At 45.4% G+C, this 17,422-nt stretch overlaps 1 protein-coding gene across 7 annotated transcripts in view; it reads left to right on the plus strand.

The window, feature by feature from the left end:
* MORN1 (MORN repeat containing 1) overlaps nt 1-17,422 on the plus strand; it is a 401,375-nt gene that overhangs the window by 25,948 nt on the left and 358,005 nt on the right. For all 7 annotated transcript variants that reach the window (XR_013213208.1, XR_013213209.1, XM_077250079.1 and 4 more), the window contains 2 exons: nt 69-159; nt 8,406-8,493. Coding sequence is in view for 5 of the 7 variants with exons in the window: in XM_077250079.1 (XP_077106194.1) it covers nt 69-159; nt 8,406-8,493 (179 nt within the window). In the remaining 2 variants the exon portion in view is untranslated. The remainder of the gene's footprint in view (nt 1-68; nt 160-8,405; nt 8,494-17,422) is intronic.

Raw genomic sequence — 17,422 nt, forward strand, 5'->3', positions numbered from 1 at the left:
ATGGACGTATATTCTATGACTGTCTACATATCATCATCCTTTTTCCTATCCCCCCACCCCACATGCAGGACATGGCTTACTGGTAGACAAAGATGGACAGACCTACTCTGGAGCATTCCACAACAACAAAAAGCACGGGGACGGACAAATTACATTCCAGTAAGTCTTTTGTTATGTGTAATCATTGGTTCAGAATTTATAGATAAAGTCCTTAGGATAAGTCATCAATATCTGACAGATGATGGGGGTCCGACTGCCAGCGCCCTCACTAATCCGCTGATTGATGGAGCTGCAGGGCACAGCGCCGAATATTATGTAATGGCCATGAGTGGTACTGCAAGCTGGGAGGTGAAGTAGGGTGCGGTGTGGTGCGGTGCGGTCCGGTCCGGTTGCCCACAGCCACAGTTGCAACCTAGAGGCAAAACTGATAAAAATGGTACATTTACATGGATGTAAAAGTAGACAGGGTTATGTGAATGCAACCACTTTGGAGGGGCAAGGGGGTCCCAGTCTCCATGTGTTTGTCAAGTCAGAATGCTGCTGTTATGTGACCACTTGTTAGTCCTCCTCTGGCTCAGAACCGTCATGGAGGGGGCTCCTGCATCTCTCTCTGCTCTGTGGATGCATTCATATAGTTAATTTTTTTTTTTCTTGAAGACCGATGTTTTCCAGGATTCAAACTCACAACGAGGTCAAAGCTTTAGCATTAAGCCACGAGCTGCGCTGCTAATTATATGAGAATTTTCTCTGCCTAACTTTCCAAATAGTAATCTTTTTTTACACACAAATACTGATGCAAAAAGATACATCTCTCTCACCAGCACATCTGTGTATACCTGTATACTGGGGGTAAAATTAAAAAGTGACTGGTACTGGTGTAGTGGAGACGTATATGTAGCAGAGTAGTAATAGTGACAAACCAGCTGAAATGCCAAATATCCGAGATAAATGAGTAATGTGTCGCTAATCAGTAGTTGTCTGGATCCCGAGACCCCCCTATTGGCTTGCTGCCAAATTTATAGGTTTACGGATCCTGAGACTCACAATCAGCTCTCAAAAAAGGCAGAAATGAGGCCCTATAGCGATGTATGGGCGCAATAGAAAGTATATGGGTCTTTACACAAAGTATTTTGTTACTAAAAATCATTTTTGCAAATGAGTTTTGTTAAAAATCATGCATCGTTTGCCTTCTGAAGCCTCTTTGTTGCACTGTTTATTAGTGGCTGCAGAATGAGTTAACTGAGGTCCTGTCAGTGAGCTCATTCTTATCACCCAATCCTCTTATCTCCTTTTTGTCTGAGCTCCTCTCAGCTGATTTATGGCCACATATCACATCACAGATCAATGAGCAAGGAAACATAGGAGCCTGGAAAACGAAAATTTGGCAAAAAATTGTTTTATGAAACTGAATTGCAAAAATGACTTTTAGCCACAAATAAAAAAAAAAAAATGTTCCCGGAGGTGGACAACCCCTTTAAGTCTGCAATTCAGGCAGTTTGTCACTGCACCACATGCCCCGGCGGCTCCTGCGCACACTAAAGTATAGGTATGGCCAAAAAAAAAATGGTGTCCTTGACCATGTGAAGACGCGGCTTAATAAAATCCGAACATTCGGGACGCCCGGAGGGTAGAACATGACTCCTGGTACACAACTGATTTGCACCTGTGTCCTGCAAGTGAAGGCTTTGTCTGTAAACACTCGGCCGGTGCTGTGCGTCATCTAACCCTATGTGTGTCTGCCAGCGGTCTACCGTCACCCTCAGCAGTGCACGGCCCGTAATCTGGAGCCCTACGTGTGTCTGCCAGCGGTCTACCGTCACCCTCAGCAGTGCACGGCCCGTAATCTCGAGCCCTACGTGTGTCTGCCAGCGGTCTACCGTCACCCTCAGCAGTGCACGGCCTGTAATCTCGAGCCCTACGTGTGTCTGCCAGCGGTCTACCGTCACCCTCAGCAGTGCACGGCCCGTAATCTGGAGCCCTACGTGTGTCTGCCAGCGGTCTACCGTCACCCTCAGCAGTGCACGGCCCGTAATCTCGAGCCCTACGTGTGTCTGCCAGCGGTCTACCGTCACCCTCAGCAGTGCACGGCCTGTAATCTCGAGCCCTACGTGTGTCTGCCAGCGGTCTACCGTCACCCTCAGCAGTGCACGGCCCGTAATCTGGAGCCCTACGTGTGTCTGCCAGCGGTCTACCGTCACCCTCAGCAGTGCACGGCCCGTAATCTCGAGCCCTACGTGTGTCTGCCAGCGGTCTACCGTCACCCTCAGCAGTGCACGGCCTGTAATCTCGAGCCCTACGTGTGTCTGCCAGCGGTCTACCGTCACCCTCAGCAGTGCACGGCCCGTAATCTGGAGCCCTACGTGTGTCTGCCAGCGGTCTACCGTCACCCTCAGCAGTGCACGGCCCGTAATCTCGAGCCCTACGTGTGTCTGCCAGCGGTCTACCGTCACCCTCAGCAGTGCACGGCCTGTAATCTCGAGCCCTACGTGTGTCTGCCAGCGGTCTACCGTCACCCTCAGCAGTGCACGGCCCGTAATCTGGAGCCCTACGTGTGTCTGCCAGCGGTCTACCGTCACCCTCAGCAGTGCACGGCCCGTAATCTCGAGCCCTACGTGTGTCTGCCAGCGGTCTACCGTCACCCTCAGCAGTGCACGGCCTGTAATCTCGAGCCCTACGTGTGTCTGCCAGCGGTCTACCGTCACCCTCAGCAGTGCACGGCCCGTAATCTGGAGCCCTACGTGTGTCTGCCAGCGGTCTACCGTCACCCTCAGCAGTGCACGGCCCGTAATCTCGAGCCCTACGTGTGTCTGCCAGCGGTCTACCGTCACCCTCAGCAGTGCACGGCCCGTAATCTGGAGCCCTACGTGTGTCTGCCAGCGGTCTACCGTCAGCCTCAGCAGTGCACGGCCCGTAATCTCGAGCCCTACGTGTGTCTGCCAGCGGTCTACCGTCACCCTCAGCAGTGCACGGCCCGTAATCTGGAGCCCTACGTGTGTCTGCCAGCGGTCTACCGTCACCCTCAGCAGTGCACGGCCCGTAATCTCGAGCCCTACGTGTGTCTGCCAGCGGTCTACCGTCACTCTCAGCAGTGCACGGCCCGTAATCTGGAGCCCTACGTGTGTCTGCCAGCGGTCTACTGTCACCCTCAGCAGTGCACGGCCCGTAATCTGGAGGAACACATGTTTGGGCGTCATGCATTCCACATGTGTCTCTATAGCTCCCAGTGTAACGTTAGCTGTTTTCCTGGCACAATCCGCTCTACGCATATTTACTCTGCCCGGCTACTCAACTGTTGAGTTGGCACAGATCTAGCAGCAGGTGTGATCAGCTCTAGCAGAGGCAAGTGGCACTCCAGTGACATTGTTATCTGAGAAAAGGGATATCCCACCGACTAGAGGGCTGAGGTTCTCAAACACGCCGGAGGGAACACATGGGCTGGTTTCTGCATGACTTTCCTAGGATCCACTCCAAAGAAATCACAAAGGATTCCATGAGACCAGTATATACTTGCTGTGCTTGGCTGCATTAGATACACTGGGTGTGTGTCTTTTTTTACTTTTTCATTTTTTTTTTTTAGTTCTGTATCCAAACATGTTTTTGAGCTGATGATTTCTATCTGTATTATCCTAAAAGTGCAGACATAATATATGGTCTTGTATTAAAAGTCCCTAAAAGCTTTTAAATTGGATTCTCATTAGCTGACATTTTTTATTTGAGTAATTGAGTAATTTCCAATTTTTTGTTTTAATCTATGAGAAGCACTTTTTATCAAGAAATAATCTTGCTAAAAAGTGTGTGCATTCCATCTTCTGGAGGCAACTTCCTCTGATTGAGGAGAATGGTGCCTCCTTCCTGATCACTGTCAGAGCCATTCTGCAGCACAACTGTCCTCCAGCCCGACACTGATCATTCTGATTGATGCAAGGCAGGGAAGAAACTATCAGGACCTACACATCACTAAAGCTGCACAGATGCTGCATGTCATGGGTTTACCGCGCAAGAGAGAAGCCGGAAGACCACAGCGTCTGATTTATCCAACTCCTGCACTGATTAGAAGCACTTCACCTCTATATTAAATGGTGCAGGTTTCTTTTAGCAGTTCAGAGGTTAGTCTGCTCAGTTGAGAGCTCCTGGAAGCTTGCCTGCATTAAGGCTCTCAGCTGTTCAATGTTAGCCATTCCCATCTCCTATATAATCTGTGCCCTGTCAAGCACTCATTGCCAGAGATAGCTTCATGCTGCATGGTTTAGGAGACGGTGGTTTGTTGTTGTTTGAGAAGGCGTTTGGTGGATTTATCTGAGACTGTTGCAACGTTTTAGTTGTATGCTAATCCCCTTCTTCTCCTACTTTGTTTTATTCCCCATCTTCCATTTCCCTGGGTCTACGTCTGTTGTTTGTGTGAGTATATTTGTATGATTAGTATTTTCCTTTATCCCTGTTCGTATTACCTTGTTAGTCTGGTTGATGTACTACGGTACACTACTACTCCCCTCTTTCCTAGGTGATGGAAGGGTACAGACTGAGGGTGGATTCAAGAGCTCAGACAAGGTACTTGACCTCGGCGTCTTCACCATCAGAAGTAATCCAGGGAACAGCGCAAGCTAGGGCACCCCTAGTGTTAGGGCCAGGGAAGGAGTCCCAGGATACCCGACAACTAAGTCATTACACTGCAGGTCCCAAGTAGCTGAAGGCCCCCTTCAGATCATGTGATCAGTAATATGCCTGGAAGCAACTTCAAAATGTTATATACACAAAGTGTGTGTGTTTGTGTGTATGTGTATATGTAGCAGAGCGGTGTGCGCATGTATAAGAACTGTATGTGTATATAGGTAGGAGAGCTGTCTGTATATGTAGCAGAGCGGTGTGCGCATATATAAGAACTGTATGTGTATATAGGTAGGAGAGCTGTGTGTATATGTAGCAGAGCGGTGTGCACATGTATAAGAACTGTATGTGTATATAGGTAGGAGAGCTGTGTGTGTATGTAGCAGAGCTGTGTGTGCATGTAGGAGAGCTGTATGTATAATCAGAGAGCTGTATGTGTATGCAGAAGATCTCACTGTGTGTATATATAGGAGAGCTGTTTGTGTATATAGCAGAGCTGAGCTGTGTGTATGTATAGGAGTATTATGTGTTTATATAGCAGAGCTGTGTGTATGTATCAGTGAGCTGTATGTGTATGTCGCAGATCTCACTGTTTTTTATGTACTTCTTTCTCTTGTCTTTCTTTTTGGTGATGGTGGAATTTGTGCCAAATTCATCAGAACAGGTACACACTTTTTCCTGAATTGGCATAAATTCAAATATGCTTTTTTCCCATTTTTTTGCACCTTTTTTACAGTAAAAAATTGCAAACTACTTTCAATGAGTTTCAAATTACTGCACTCTAGGTTTGAAATTCACAAATAAAAAAAATTACTGTAGCCCTTTCACTCACAAAGTCACAAACATTTTGCAACATTAAAAAAAAGCAAAATATGAAGAGTAAAACATTTAGATAACCACAAGGACGTAATGCCAAACATAAAAACAAGCAAACAAAGTTAACTTAAAATGAAAGGATGTATCGCTTACTCGGCTGCCTTCTATCATTTTGATACAATCCTGGTTTTCTCTTCTGCTGATCTAGCAGATCTCTGAATGCTGAGCTCTGTACAACCCTGCCCAAATCATTGATTGGTAGCTTTCTGTGTACACTGTGAATAGGCAGAAAGATGTTAGTAAGTGGTGGTGGCGGGGTTACAGGAGGAGAAGGGTCAGGAGGACTACGTTGTACGAGACATCTAGTCCTGTAGTGATAATCTCCTGCTGATAAAACACTGATTTTATTAAAACAGTAACACACAGTCCAGTAAGTGACACATTGCCAGATTCAGGGTCTCTGTTTCTACATCTTTCTGCTCTCAGATTACATAGCAATATCCTGCTGTCTGATTCCCTTTAAATAATAAATAAGGTGCAAATAAAACGTCACTAATAGAAGCATTTTTTCCTCTAGAAGTAATTAGTCTTTGATAAAATGATGTCGCAGGGACGTGTCAGCTTCACTACAACTTGCTGAATCTTCTTCAGATATGCGCTCATTTGTTTGAGTGAGCAGATCCGCTGAGCTGGAGTCACTAATGAAGTTCTAATGAAGCCGAGCGGAAAATCATTAAAACAGCCAAGAGTGAAGAATATAAATAGCAGGAAAGCCCCCGACCATACACGGGCCATAGACAGTGCTGTGTAAGCACATCATCACAATAATCACTGATGCTTTTAACACTTGTTCCAGAAACAGCGCCACCCTTTCCACCTAGGTTGATTCTGGTGTTGCAGCTTAACGTCATTCAAGTAAATAAGTCCGAGATGTAATAATTGGGTGCAGTTGACGTTTTATCCGCAGCTCTGAGTGTCTGATCTCGCCGGCGGCTCACATTTTCTTTGATTCAGTTGTGCTCTTTTGGTTTTTATTATTCGACTATCTGAGAATAAGATCGGTCTATCAAATTGGAATGAATTAATGAATTCTAGAAAGTGTGTCTGTGGAAATAATCCTACCATCCTCAGCTCAATAATAACACTGCAACATAGTGCTAAAATAATACCGCTATTCTGTGCCCACTGTCGGCACTGTCTCTCCTGGGATTCTCGTGACAGTGGTGGCTTCACTCTTCTCTCCTACGGATGTAGTTGACATTCGGAGGAAGTTCTCTCAATTCCTCCGGATGTCTTGATTTGTGGGAAGATGGGGAGAGTGAAGCCAGGAATGATTGACCCCAGGGATTGTGTGACATAACCGTGTCATGCGAGCCCCGGGAGAACCAGTGTCAACACTGAGGGAACAGCGCCAGCACCGGCTGTGAGTATAGGTGTTATTATTTTACAGGGGGGAAACATAGGGATTCAGAAGGGATTAGTGGACAACCCATTTAATAGTCTCCATTAAACATTTATTTTACCATTTTGCTGATGCAGTCCTTTATCTAGCTGAGTGATCGGCCAAAAAAAAAAAGATACAAATCTGTCAGAGCTCCTGGTTCTGAAGGCTCTCCTCTTTCCCATTTCCCAATGTTAGAGATAGTAGCAGCACATAGAGAGTTGTACACAGATATCCACGCTATGGAGAGGGGAGAAAGCACGCACTGTTGTCAGGATGGGCAGAGATGACAGGCTACAGATAAAAAGGAAAGGACGAGAAGAGGAAATAAGTGCAGAATAGAAGTTGCGCTAATTGATGACCTAGTAAAGACAATTGCACCCTGGATGCACATAGAACTCACATCCAGCCTGTATTACTGGGAGAGACACTCACACAAGATGAAACTTTGGCAGTTTTGCTTACATTAATCTAATGTGGGTATGGCCTTTTACCATATCCAAATAAACACGTCATACCATGTGTGCTGAAATAAAGTGTCAATTTGTTATACAGTTTGTCGAATAATGCAGCCATGCGTCCCCCACAAAGATAGACCTAAATACTACGCACATATTAGTGCCATACAGCACCCATATAACATAGCCAGCGATATATTAGAACTACAGTACAGTAGTGCTATCACTGATACAATAATGCCAGTTACTGAGTTCTAGCCTCAGGCTGCTTGTAAGGGATCGGGTCACACATACCAGAAAGGGTTTGGTTACTCTGTTCAGAGTTTGATCAGAGTGGAGCTAGTTTTTCTCGGACATAGAGGAAAAAAAACAAAGAGCTTCTCCACTTCCCCATTCTTTCAGGCCATGAAAATCAGACTGCACTCGGATGTCATCCGAGTGCGGTCCGATCTTTTTTTTACGGACCCATAGACCCATGGCCAATTTTGATCCGACACGGCTCAAAATTTGACGTCTCCATTTTTTTCCGATCTGAGGAAGAAATCTGAAGCCTCCTAGAATTTCATACGTAGGAGTGCTATCTGTGAAAACTACACAAACCCTGATAGTGACAGCGACAACAACCCTAATAATTCCAGGTAAAATATTATAAATCACATTACTAACTTGCTCCAAAATGTAAGCCCCATGTATAGGGTTGTTCTTAATGGGGCCTTCAGGAGAACACCGTTAAAAAAAAAAAAAAGATTAACTCCCTTGTCTTACATCATACTGGGCTCCCTCCTTCTACTCAGCAATGTCCATCTTCCACTGCCCACCAGTGTCACGGACTGTCGCACATAGTGAGGTTCTAGCGTCTTCTCATAGAATAAGGAACTGACTGCACTCGTGCTGATTTTGAGGTCCACAATGGAGCTCGAAGCATTAGACGTCGTACCATCTGGTGGACCTTGACGCGTCCTCTACACATTTATGGTTAGTCCTAGCATAGACATTCGTTTTACCACATTATGTGACACAGCAGTGGCCACTGAATTTAATGATCAGCTCCAGTAATAACTATGAGATCTTTTCTACCATTACAGGAATGGTGATCATTATGAAGGGAACTGGGTCCTCAACCAACGTCAAGGACATGGAGTTCTGCACTGCGCAGATGGAACCATTTATGAGGTACAATGTTGTTACATCCTGCACCCTTCTCATATTTATTTCCGTCCTTTGTTGTGTTCCCTCTTCTATTATTGGACATCCATGCCACACCTGGTATATTTGCTATTTATTATGCCTAGGAAGGATAGCTAATACTAGAGAAGAGAGAGAGAGGATTCAAAAAGATCTAAACAAACTGGAGCAGTGGGCAGCAACTAACAGAATGATTTTTAACAGGTAGAAAGCAAAGTACTACATCTGGGCAATAGAAATGAAAAAAGCATATACAGAATGGGAGGAATAGAAATAAGCAACAGCACATGTGAAAAAGTCTTGGGTATACTAATAGATCACAGATTGAACATGAGTCAACAGTGTGATGCAGCAGCAAAAAGGGCAAATGCAATTCTGGGATGTATTAACAGAAGCATACAGTCTAGATCACGTGAAGTCATTATCCCCCTCTACTCCTCTTTGGTCAGGCCTCATCTGGAATACTGTGTCCAGTTTTGTGCACCACATTTTAAAAAAGACATCAACAAACTGGAGCAAGTTCAGAGAAGAGGAACCAGAATGGTGACCGGTCTGCAAACCATGTCCTATGAGAAACGGTTGCAGGATTTGGGAATGTTTAGCTTGCAAAAAAGAAGACTGAGAGGAGACTTAATAGCTGTCTACAAATATCTCAAGAGCTGTCACATTGTAGAGGTATCATCTTTATTCTCATTTGCACAAGGAAAGACTAGAAGCAATGGGATGAAACTGAATGGGAGCAGACACAGATTAGATATTAGAAAAAACTTTTTGACAGTGAGGGTGATCAATGAGTGGAACAGGCTGCCACAAGAGGTGGTGAGTTCTCCTTCAATGGAAGTCTACAAACAGAGGCTGGACAGACACCTGTCTGGAATGGTTTAGTGAATCCTGCTTTGAGCAGAGGGTTGGACACTATGACCCTGGAGGTCCCTTTCAACTCTACCATTCTGTAATTCTTTTTTATTTATTCCCTGTCAGACCATCGATCCAGAACGTCCATCTCAGGTGTTGGAGCTCAGTAGCTCAGTGCCACCATCTGGATCCTCTTGTACATGGGTGCTGGAGTGATTCCCGTTACTGTGGAGGTCATACAATAAACCTTTCCATACACTTTAGATGCTGGATGGATGGTCCAGCTGGCAGCTTTCTCTTTTCCTTTGTTCTCTATGAGAAAGCCAGACACCTCTGGTGGTGGCTTATCTCCCACAGAAAAAAAGGATAGGTAGTCCAAAATCAGACTTGCTGTAGGGCTGAAGGCCTCCATTCACATTAGATAAGTGTTGGCTGAACAGGAAGATGCACATACTTTCTAGCTTTTAGCAATAATCTTCCATTTGTTTTCCTGGTCTTCGTGTTTTTCAGACGTCATTTTACTTCCATTCCACGCCCCCTCTACTCTCCTTACCTGAAGGTACTTTTGGATTCTGGTGCCCCTTCTGATGACTGAGCATCCCAACACCACAATGACCTCACAAGAAGCCTCTGCCACCCCTGGGAGATTTTCTAACTCTTCCTAGACTTCGGAATATCTCCCTTTTTCATGGAAGCCTCCTGGATTTTGTAGGAGAGTTGGCAAGAGCATGGCAGAATAGGCAACATAGAAAAAAAATTAGTTTCTGGACCATCAAAACCTAAAAAGCTTCCACCATAAGCAATCAGTATCTCCCCTACACAGGACAGATGATAAACGTCTGAGGGCTGGGGGTATGATTGATGTGACCCCCAACAATTGGTCTCTGTGGAGCCTTAGTTATCATGTGCGACCACCATTCTTGTAGGCAGTTGATGGGGCAGTGGTCGCACATGCTCCTTTCAAATAAGGAACTTCCGGACACCTGCTATGAAGATCAGTAGGAGTCGGACAACATATAAGTAATATATGTAATATTTTTGGGCATCTCTTCTAATATTGTCACTTCCCAGACACTCTCATTACATCTCTTGGATAGAAGGGTAGCATGGTCGTCTAGATGTGGCTTAACTATGGCCCACCGCCATAGTTCCCAGTGAGCAGTAATGCCGTCTATAAGTCAGCATCCTGTATCCCGTATATTCCTGGCGGCGTACAGCTTATCCTGGCACCCCCCCCCCCCCCTGTCCATTAAACGTCTCTCTCCCTAATCCAGGTTTATGCTAATTGTATCCTTGCTCCTTATGAATAAAACATGCATTATTTCCGAAACTGGGAATCTATCACCAATCTCTGTTAATGTGTAATGTACTAATATTGGTTGTAATTATCCTCCATTATAACTCAATTAGCAGAGCTGCGCCGCCGCTGTTGATAGACACAACGGTGTATTGTGAATCCACGATTTCCCAGGCAGGCGTGAATGGAGATCATTGGTTTTCCTTTGTCTGATTGGAGTCTCGTCAAGGAGAAGAAACGTCTTTAGTGGACTACAATGTCTGCAGAATACTCAGAGATGATAATAAAGGGCTTCTTCCTTTTCCGTCAGTGAGCCAGACCCGGACGTGGAATATTCTTTGGTCCTATGGGACATAGAGTAGAGGCGGTGGTAAAATATTCTAAATTATTGGCCTTAGATGATGATTGTAGAAATGAAATATTACTGTGACATCACTAATATTGTTTTTATACATGATTGTGCGACAAATGTAATTAGCATATAGATAATTGGCACATTGTAGCCACACTGACTGACTGAACGCGCCACCTCGTAGCATAGTCGTAGACTTTGTACACACTGAGCCGAAAGTTTACTCTGGGAAAAGTCATCAGCCTTCACTTTAATGTCACCATAGGCCTCCGTAAACCCAACAGAGGCTCACATTGTGTGCTGTTTTGTCCTCCGTCTGATCCATGTCTGTGTCTCCATACCGTCTACAGGCCATGTGATACACGCTTGGTGTGACGCCATGGTGGACTGATGCCTAGGCATTAGAGGCGGGTGGACTCCTGGATGTTCGAGTTAGGCCAAACAGTTAAAAAAAAAAGTTTGAGTTCGGGTATCAGAACAGTATCCAAAACCGGACCCCGTTCACTTGAATGGGGTGCCCGAACATCTAGTGTTTTCCACGCTGTCATGTGCATGACATCGCACCAAACACTGCCCTGATCGGCAGTAAAATTATTACGTCCAATCAGACAGCCGCAGTTTCCATGCTGACAGCATGAGCCCACAGCTGCGATCAGTGGTAAAAAGTTTACCTCCTGTCACTGGCATCTGCTAATGGGACTACTGCATCAACCTATGCCAGCGAGAGCAGGCGCCGCTGATGGGAGTAGTCATCAGCTTGATAGCTAGCCTTGCTAACTCTGACAGCTGAGTGTTGCAGCCTTCAGCTGTCAGTTTTGCATGGCTGGTTATCAAAAATACCGTGGAATTCACGCCGTTTTTTGTTGTTGTTTTTTAATTATTTATTTAGAGTTGAGGCGCTGACTGATGAATACTCCCATCAGCTGCGTCTGCTGTTGCTGTTATTATTAGTGGCACGAGGGATAGGCTGATCGAAGGAGTAGTCCCATCAGCCGACGCCAGTGACCAGAGGTAAACTTTCTACCTTCGAGTGCGGCTGTGACCTCATGTTGTCATTTGACAGCATGGGAATTGCAGTTGTCTGACTGGCGGTAATGATTTTGCCATGCTGTCCTGCACATGACAGCAGGAGAAACACTCGGTGTTCGGGGTGCCAAACCCGAACAGTAACACGGACGTCCTGGTGAAGTCTGTGTTCGGGGTCCGTGCTCAAACAGTAGGTGTTCGGTATGGGCCCTGAACTATACTGTTTAGGTTCGCCCATCTCTACTAGGCATCCATCCAGACTGGTGCTTATACACCTCCTGTATACACCTAAAAGATCTTCTGCCTGGATCTGCATTTCTGTCCTGTCCTTTGTAAAGCTGGCAGTACACGTTAAGTAGCTGTCGGCCAAACGATGCTTAGGCGACAGCCATCTTGACTGACTCATACACAGGAACTCTCAATCAGCCAAGCGCTCCTGTGCTCTCTATGAGAGAGCCACCGACTGACAGATCTATTAGCGGCTTATCTACTGGCGAGCAAAGCAAACGGCAATCCAGAATCGGACATACCTGATAGACATCTCTCCCAACAATCAGTTGGACGCTGTCCCTATACACATTAGGTTATTGGATGAATCCTTCAATATCGGCGACATTAGTGTAATGTGTAAGGGGACCCTATGGCCATGTTCACATGAAGCTTTTTATCATTCAAAAAGTTTCCTACTAGAAATTGCTTCAGGAAACTCTCCTTATTTGCAGGGTTTTTGTTTTCTGCAACGTTTTTAAAGAGGTTTTTAAGCCTTTTTGCAGAGTTTTTTCCTGATGCGTATTTTGCAACCTGTTGATCGGACAGTGCATAATTTTGATCATTTCCAACACACACTTTTTTCCTCCAACCAGGCGTTTCTGAAAACATGAAACATCTAAAAGACACTCAAATGCCTGAACCAAATAACAGCAAAGCGTTTTTTAACATAGAAATGAACAGAAAGATACTTTTAAGTGTTTTTAGGAGTAGAGCCGCATAAAAAATGGCAGAAAAAGTGCTAACAGAAGGATCAAAAGATTATTCCTATTAATTTGTATGGGAAAAGGACTTGGTTTTCATATGGGTTAGTTCTTTTCATCGTCTTTTAACCATTCTGTGCTTTCAAAAAACCATTTAAAAGAAGTGACATGTCCATTCTTGTGGCATTTACCGCTATCCAGACACTCAATACTTTACTTTAGAAGTCAATGGGAAAGCTAAGAGATGCCCATGCATGTGACTGTGACACAGCCGCGACACATGCCGCTGCGGCTCGGAACAGATGATCAGCCGGCGCGCTCCATGTATCCAAGTTCCCTCTGCAGCTTGTTCGATAAGCGCTATAGCTTGCCGAATAAGGAGGGACCCGAGCAAATTCGCTCATCTCTAGTCACAAGGGTAAAAAAAAAATTCGCCCTAGACAACCTTAGAGTCTGCAGTCTCCTGTGAGACATGTAATGATACACAGCCTTGCTCTCCTTTGTGATCTGACTGTCGACATCTACTGTGTAAAGTAGAGTAGAGCGGAGTGTCATTACCTCCCTCTACATTGACTGCTGTGAAATAAGAGCTGCAAGAGGCGTTTGAAATGACACACATGATCTCCCCCAAGATCTGATTGTCATCATCTACTGTGTGTGGTAGAGCAGAGCTGTGTGTCATTACAAACGCCTCTTGCAGCTCTCGTGTCACAGCAGTCAGTGTAGAGAGAGGGGGAGAAGAGCAGAGTTGACAGTGCATTGGGATGAGAGCTGCAGATGCAGAGAGGTTTGTAGGAACACACAGCTCTGCTTTACTTTGTACAGTAGGTGCTAGCAGTGAGAAGAGTAGGGCTGTGTGTCATTAGAAATGCCACTTGCTGCTCTCATTTCAGAGCAGTCAGTGTAGAGGGAGGAGGAGAAGAGCAGAGTTGACAGTGCCATGGGATGAGAGGTGCAGATGCAGAGGTGTTTGTAATGACACACAACTCTGCTCTACTCTAGCCATTAGTTTCCGGCAGTGAGGTCAGTGAGGAGAGCAGAGCTGTGTCATTACAAACACCTCTCATCCCATGCCACTGTCAACTCTGCTCTTCCCCTCCTCCCTCTATTCTGACTGCTGTGATTTGAGAGCTGCAAGAGGCCTTTGTAATGACACACAGCTCTGCTCAACTCTACCAAGTAGGTGCCAGCGGTGAGATCAGTGAGGACAGCAGGGCTGTGTCATTACGTATCTCACAGGAGGAAACCTGTTCTGACCTTCTTTGGTGATATGTTCTTTTTCCCCTGCATGACACCTCCTGCTTATTGTAGGGGAAAAAGTAAAGACCCCCTTACAGTTACACCTGTTTGTAGACACATAATGAGTTGTTTAAATTAATGGAACTGGTGGAATAATCTGAGTGCTGTACTCGGCTCTCACAGCAGGCCCATGGACAAAGATTGGAGCGTGATGGGCATGCACGGCCATCACTCCAGTCTGATGGGTCATGTCGGGGGCTAAATATTGTGTATGTATCTGCTCTCTTGGCTTCCTCCTTCTTTTCCCACCATTTCTGCCGTCTCCTCTCCCCCAGCTTTCGTTCTTCATTGACATTCTCCGGAAAGTTAATGAGCGCTCAGGGTTAGTTTGAGGTATGATGTCAGTGCCGTCTACTAAGCACATTTTCGGGTTGCAGAGCATCAGATATAGGTGAATGGGCTTCATCGGGGGGATCACACCCATTGTGTGAGAACCACTCTGTAAACGGGGCAGGCTGCCAAGCCAAAATTTCCCTTTAACCCCAAATGCTCATGAGTGCATCACTCAATTGTACTCTGTGTCATAAAAAACTAAGAACGCCTATATAATGGGTTGATGTTCCATTAAAGGGAACCTGTCAGTAGGACGAACCCTTCTAAGCCATCTATACCGCCATGCAGGTCATAGGAAGCTGAATAAAATGATACCGGGGGTCGTTACTAGTGTGAGACATGTAGATCAGGAGAGCGGACTGTCAGTCATTACATGTCTCACACTGGTAACGTCTCTTTTCATTTATAATAAGCTCTGGAGGCAGATTCTCTGGGAGATCTACGTCCAGCCCATAGATCTTAACAGCTCTTTTACATATTAAGAAAAACATGGATTTCTCTGGATTAAGGCATCGGATCGCAGATATCAAGGTATCATTTTATTCAGCTTCCTATGACCTACATGGCCATATAAATGGCTTAGGAAGGTTGGTCCTACTGACAGATTCCCTTTAAAGCAATGGTCTGTCAGTAAATTGGGTTCTCCAAAGAGAGATATGCTATCTAACCGAGATTATTGATGGAAATCTACAACTGTCATGGGCTTTGAAATGCAAACAACCTCTTCAGCTTCTGTGTGGTATCGATACATACTGACCAAGATTACTATTGAGGAAATAGGGACTTTCAAGGATCTCCCACTATCGAACCTTCTTAAAATGCCTTGATCGCCCAGTTTTCAGCAAAACCTCACCCTTAGAGGACTTTGCAGTCAGGAATGAACAAAGTTTGCCGGGCACTGTGTGCATGTGTGTGTGTATATATATATATATATATATAAATATATATATATATATATATATATATATATATATATATATATATATATATATATATATATATATATATATATATATATATATATATATATATATATATATATATATATATACATACACACATATACACAGTGGGTACTGAGAGTATTCAGACCCCTTTACATATTTCACTCTTTGTTTCATTGCAGCCATTTGGTAAATTCAAAAAAGTTCATTTTTTATCATTAATGTACACTCTGCACCCCATCTTGACTGAAAAAAAAGAAATGTAGACATTTTTGCAAATGTATTAAAAAAGAAAAGCTGAAATATTACATGGTCATAAGTATTCAGACCCTTAGCTCAGTATTGAGTAGAAGCACCCTTTTGAGCTAGTACAGCCATGCGTCTTATTGGGAATGATGCAACGTGTTTTTCACCCCTGGATTTGGGGATCCTCTGCCATTCTTCCTTGCAGATCCTCTCCAGTTCCATCAGGTTGGATGGTGAACGTTGGTGGACAGCCATTTTCAGGTCTCTCCAGAGATGATCAATTGGGTTTAGGTCCAGGCTCTGGCTGGGCCAGTAAAGAATGGTCACAAAGTTGTTCTGAAGCCACTCCTTTGTTATTTTAGCTGTGTGCTTAGGGTCATTGTCTTGTTGGAAGGTGAACCTTCGGCCAAGTCGGAGGTCCAGAGCACTCTGGAAGAGGTTTTCATCCAGGATATCTCTGTACTTGGCCGCATTCATGTTTCCTTCAATGACAACCAGTCATCCTGTCCCTGCAGCTGAAAACACCCCCATAGCATGATGCTGCCACCACCATGTTTCACTGTTGGGATTGTATTGGGCAGGTGAAGAGCAGTGCCTGGTTTTCTCCACACATACCGATTAAAATTATCACCAAAAAGGTCTATCTTCATCTCATCAGACCAGAGAATCTTGTTTCTCATTGTCTGGGAGTCCTTCATGTTTTTAGCAATCTCTATGCGGGCTTTCATATGTCTTGCACTGAGGAGAGGTTTCCGTCGGGCCACTCTGCCATAAAGGCACGACTGGTGGAGAGCTGCACTGATAGTTGACTTTGTGGAACTTTCTCCCATCTCCTTACTGCATCTCTGGAGCTCATGTAGCGCCCCCCACTGCCGCAGGACCGAGGGGTACCCGGTACCGAGCCTCTGAGTCTCTGTTCTGGGGTTGTCACGGTGGCTAGACCCGGTCCGTGACCCTGCTGAGGGGCGTACAATAAAGGTGGAGGTATGGTGATGATGTTATGATGTGGTGCAGGTCGCAGTAAATAACGAGGACACCGGGTTGCAGTCTTTTTACCTCTTTACTGAAGGCTTCAAGTTAGCCAATCCAGAGCACTGTTAACCGGGCTGTCTGAGACCGGCCGGTCCAAAGGCACATTAGAAGTTCCCTTGGCAGGTGAGAATCAGCGTCTACCTGCTAGCGCCTATGTGTTGTAGTCCTTCCCTGCTGAGCACCCCGGGATGGTCCTCACAACTGATTCTATCTGCCTCCGATGTTCGTTCTCTCTCCGTCCCCCAGATGATATGGCAGGACGCACCCGTATGACGGGGTAGGCCTGGAGTTCTTCCGGGACTCTAGAGTCGCCCCTCTCCCACAGCTGCCTCCGTTGTCTGCTTAGGTGTTAAGTGAGACAGCCAACCTATAATTGGCTGTCCTGCCGTGGTTTGAAGTAATGCTTAAAGTCTCTTACTTTCTCGGCGTTCCGGCCACCGACTGTTTGCGCCTCAGAAGGATGTTGCCTCGATCTTTCAGCACGACTCCTACTGGTGTTTCTCCTATTGCCTCTTTGCTGTATTCCCGTTGCTCACTTGTTGCGTTGTTCTCTTAGGAGTCT

Source organism: Ranitomeya variabilis, chromosome 4 (genome assembly GCF_051348905.1).
Source record: "Ranitomeya variabilis isolate aRanVar5 chromosome 4, aRanVar5.hap1, whole genome shotgun sequence".
Taxonomy (NCBI): Eukaryota; Metazoa; Chordata; class Amphibia; order Anura; family Dendrobatidae; genus Ranitomeya; species Ranitomeya variabilis.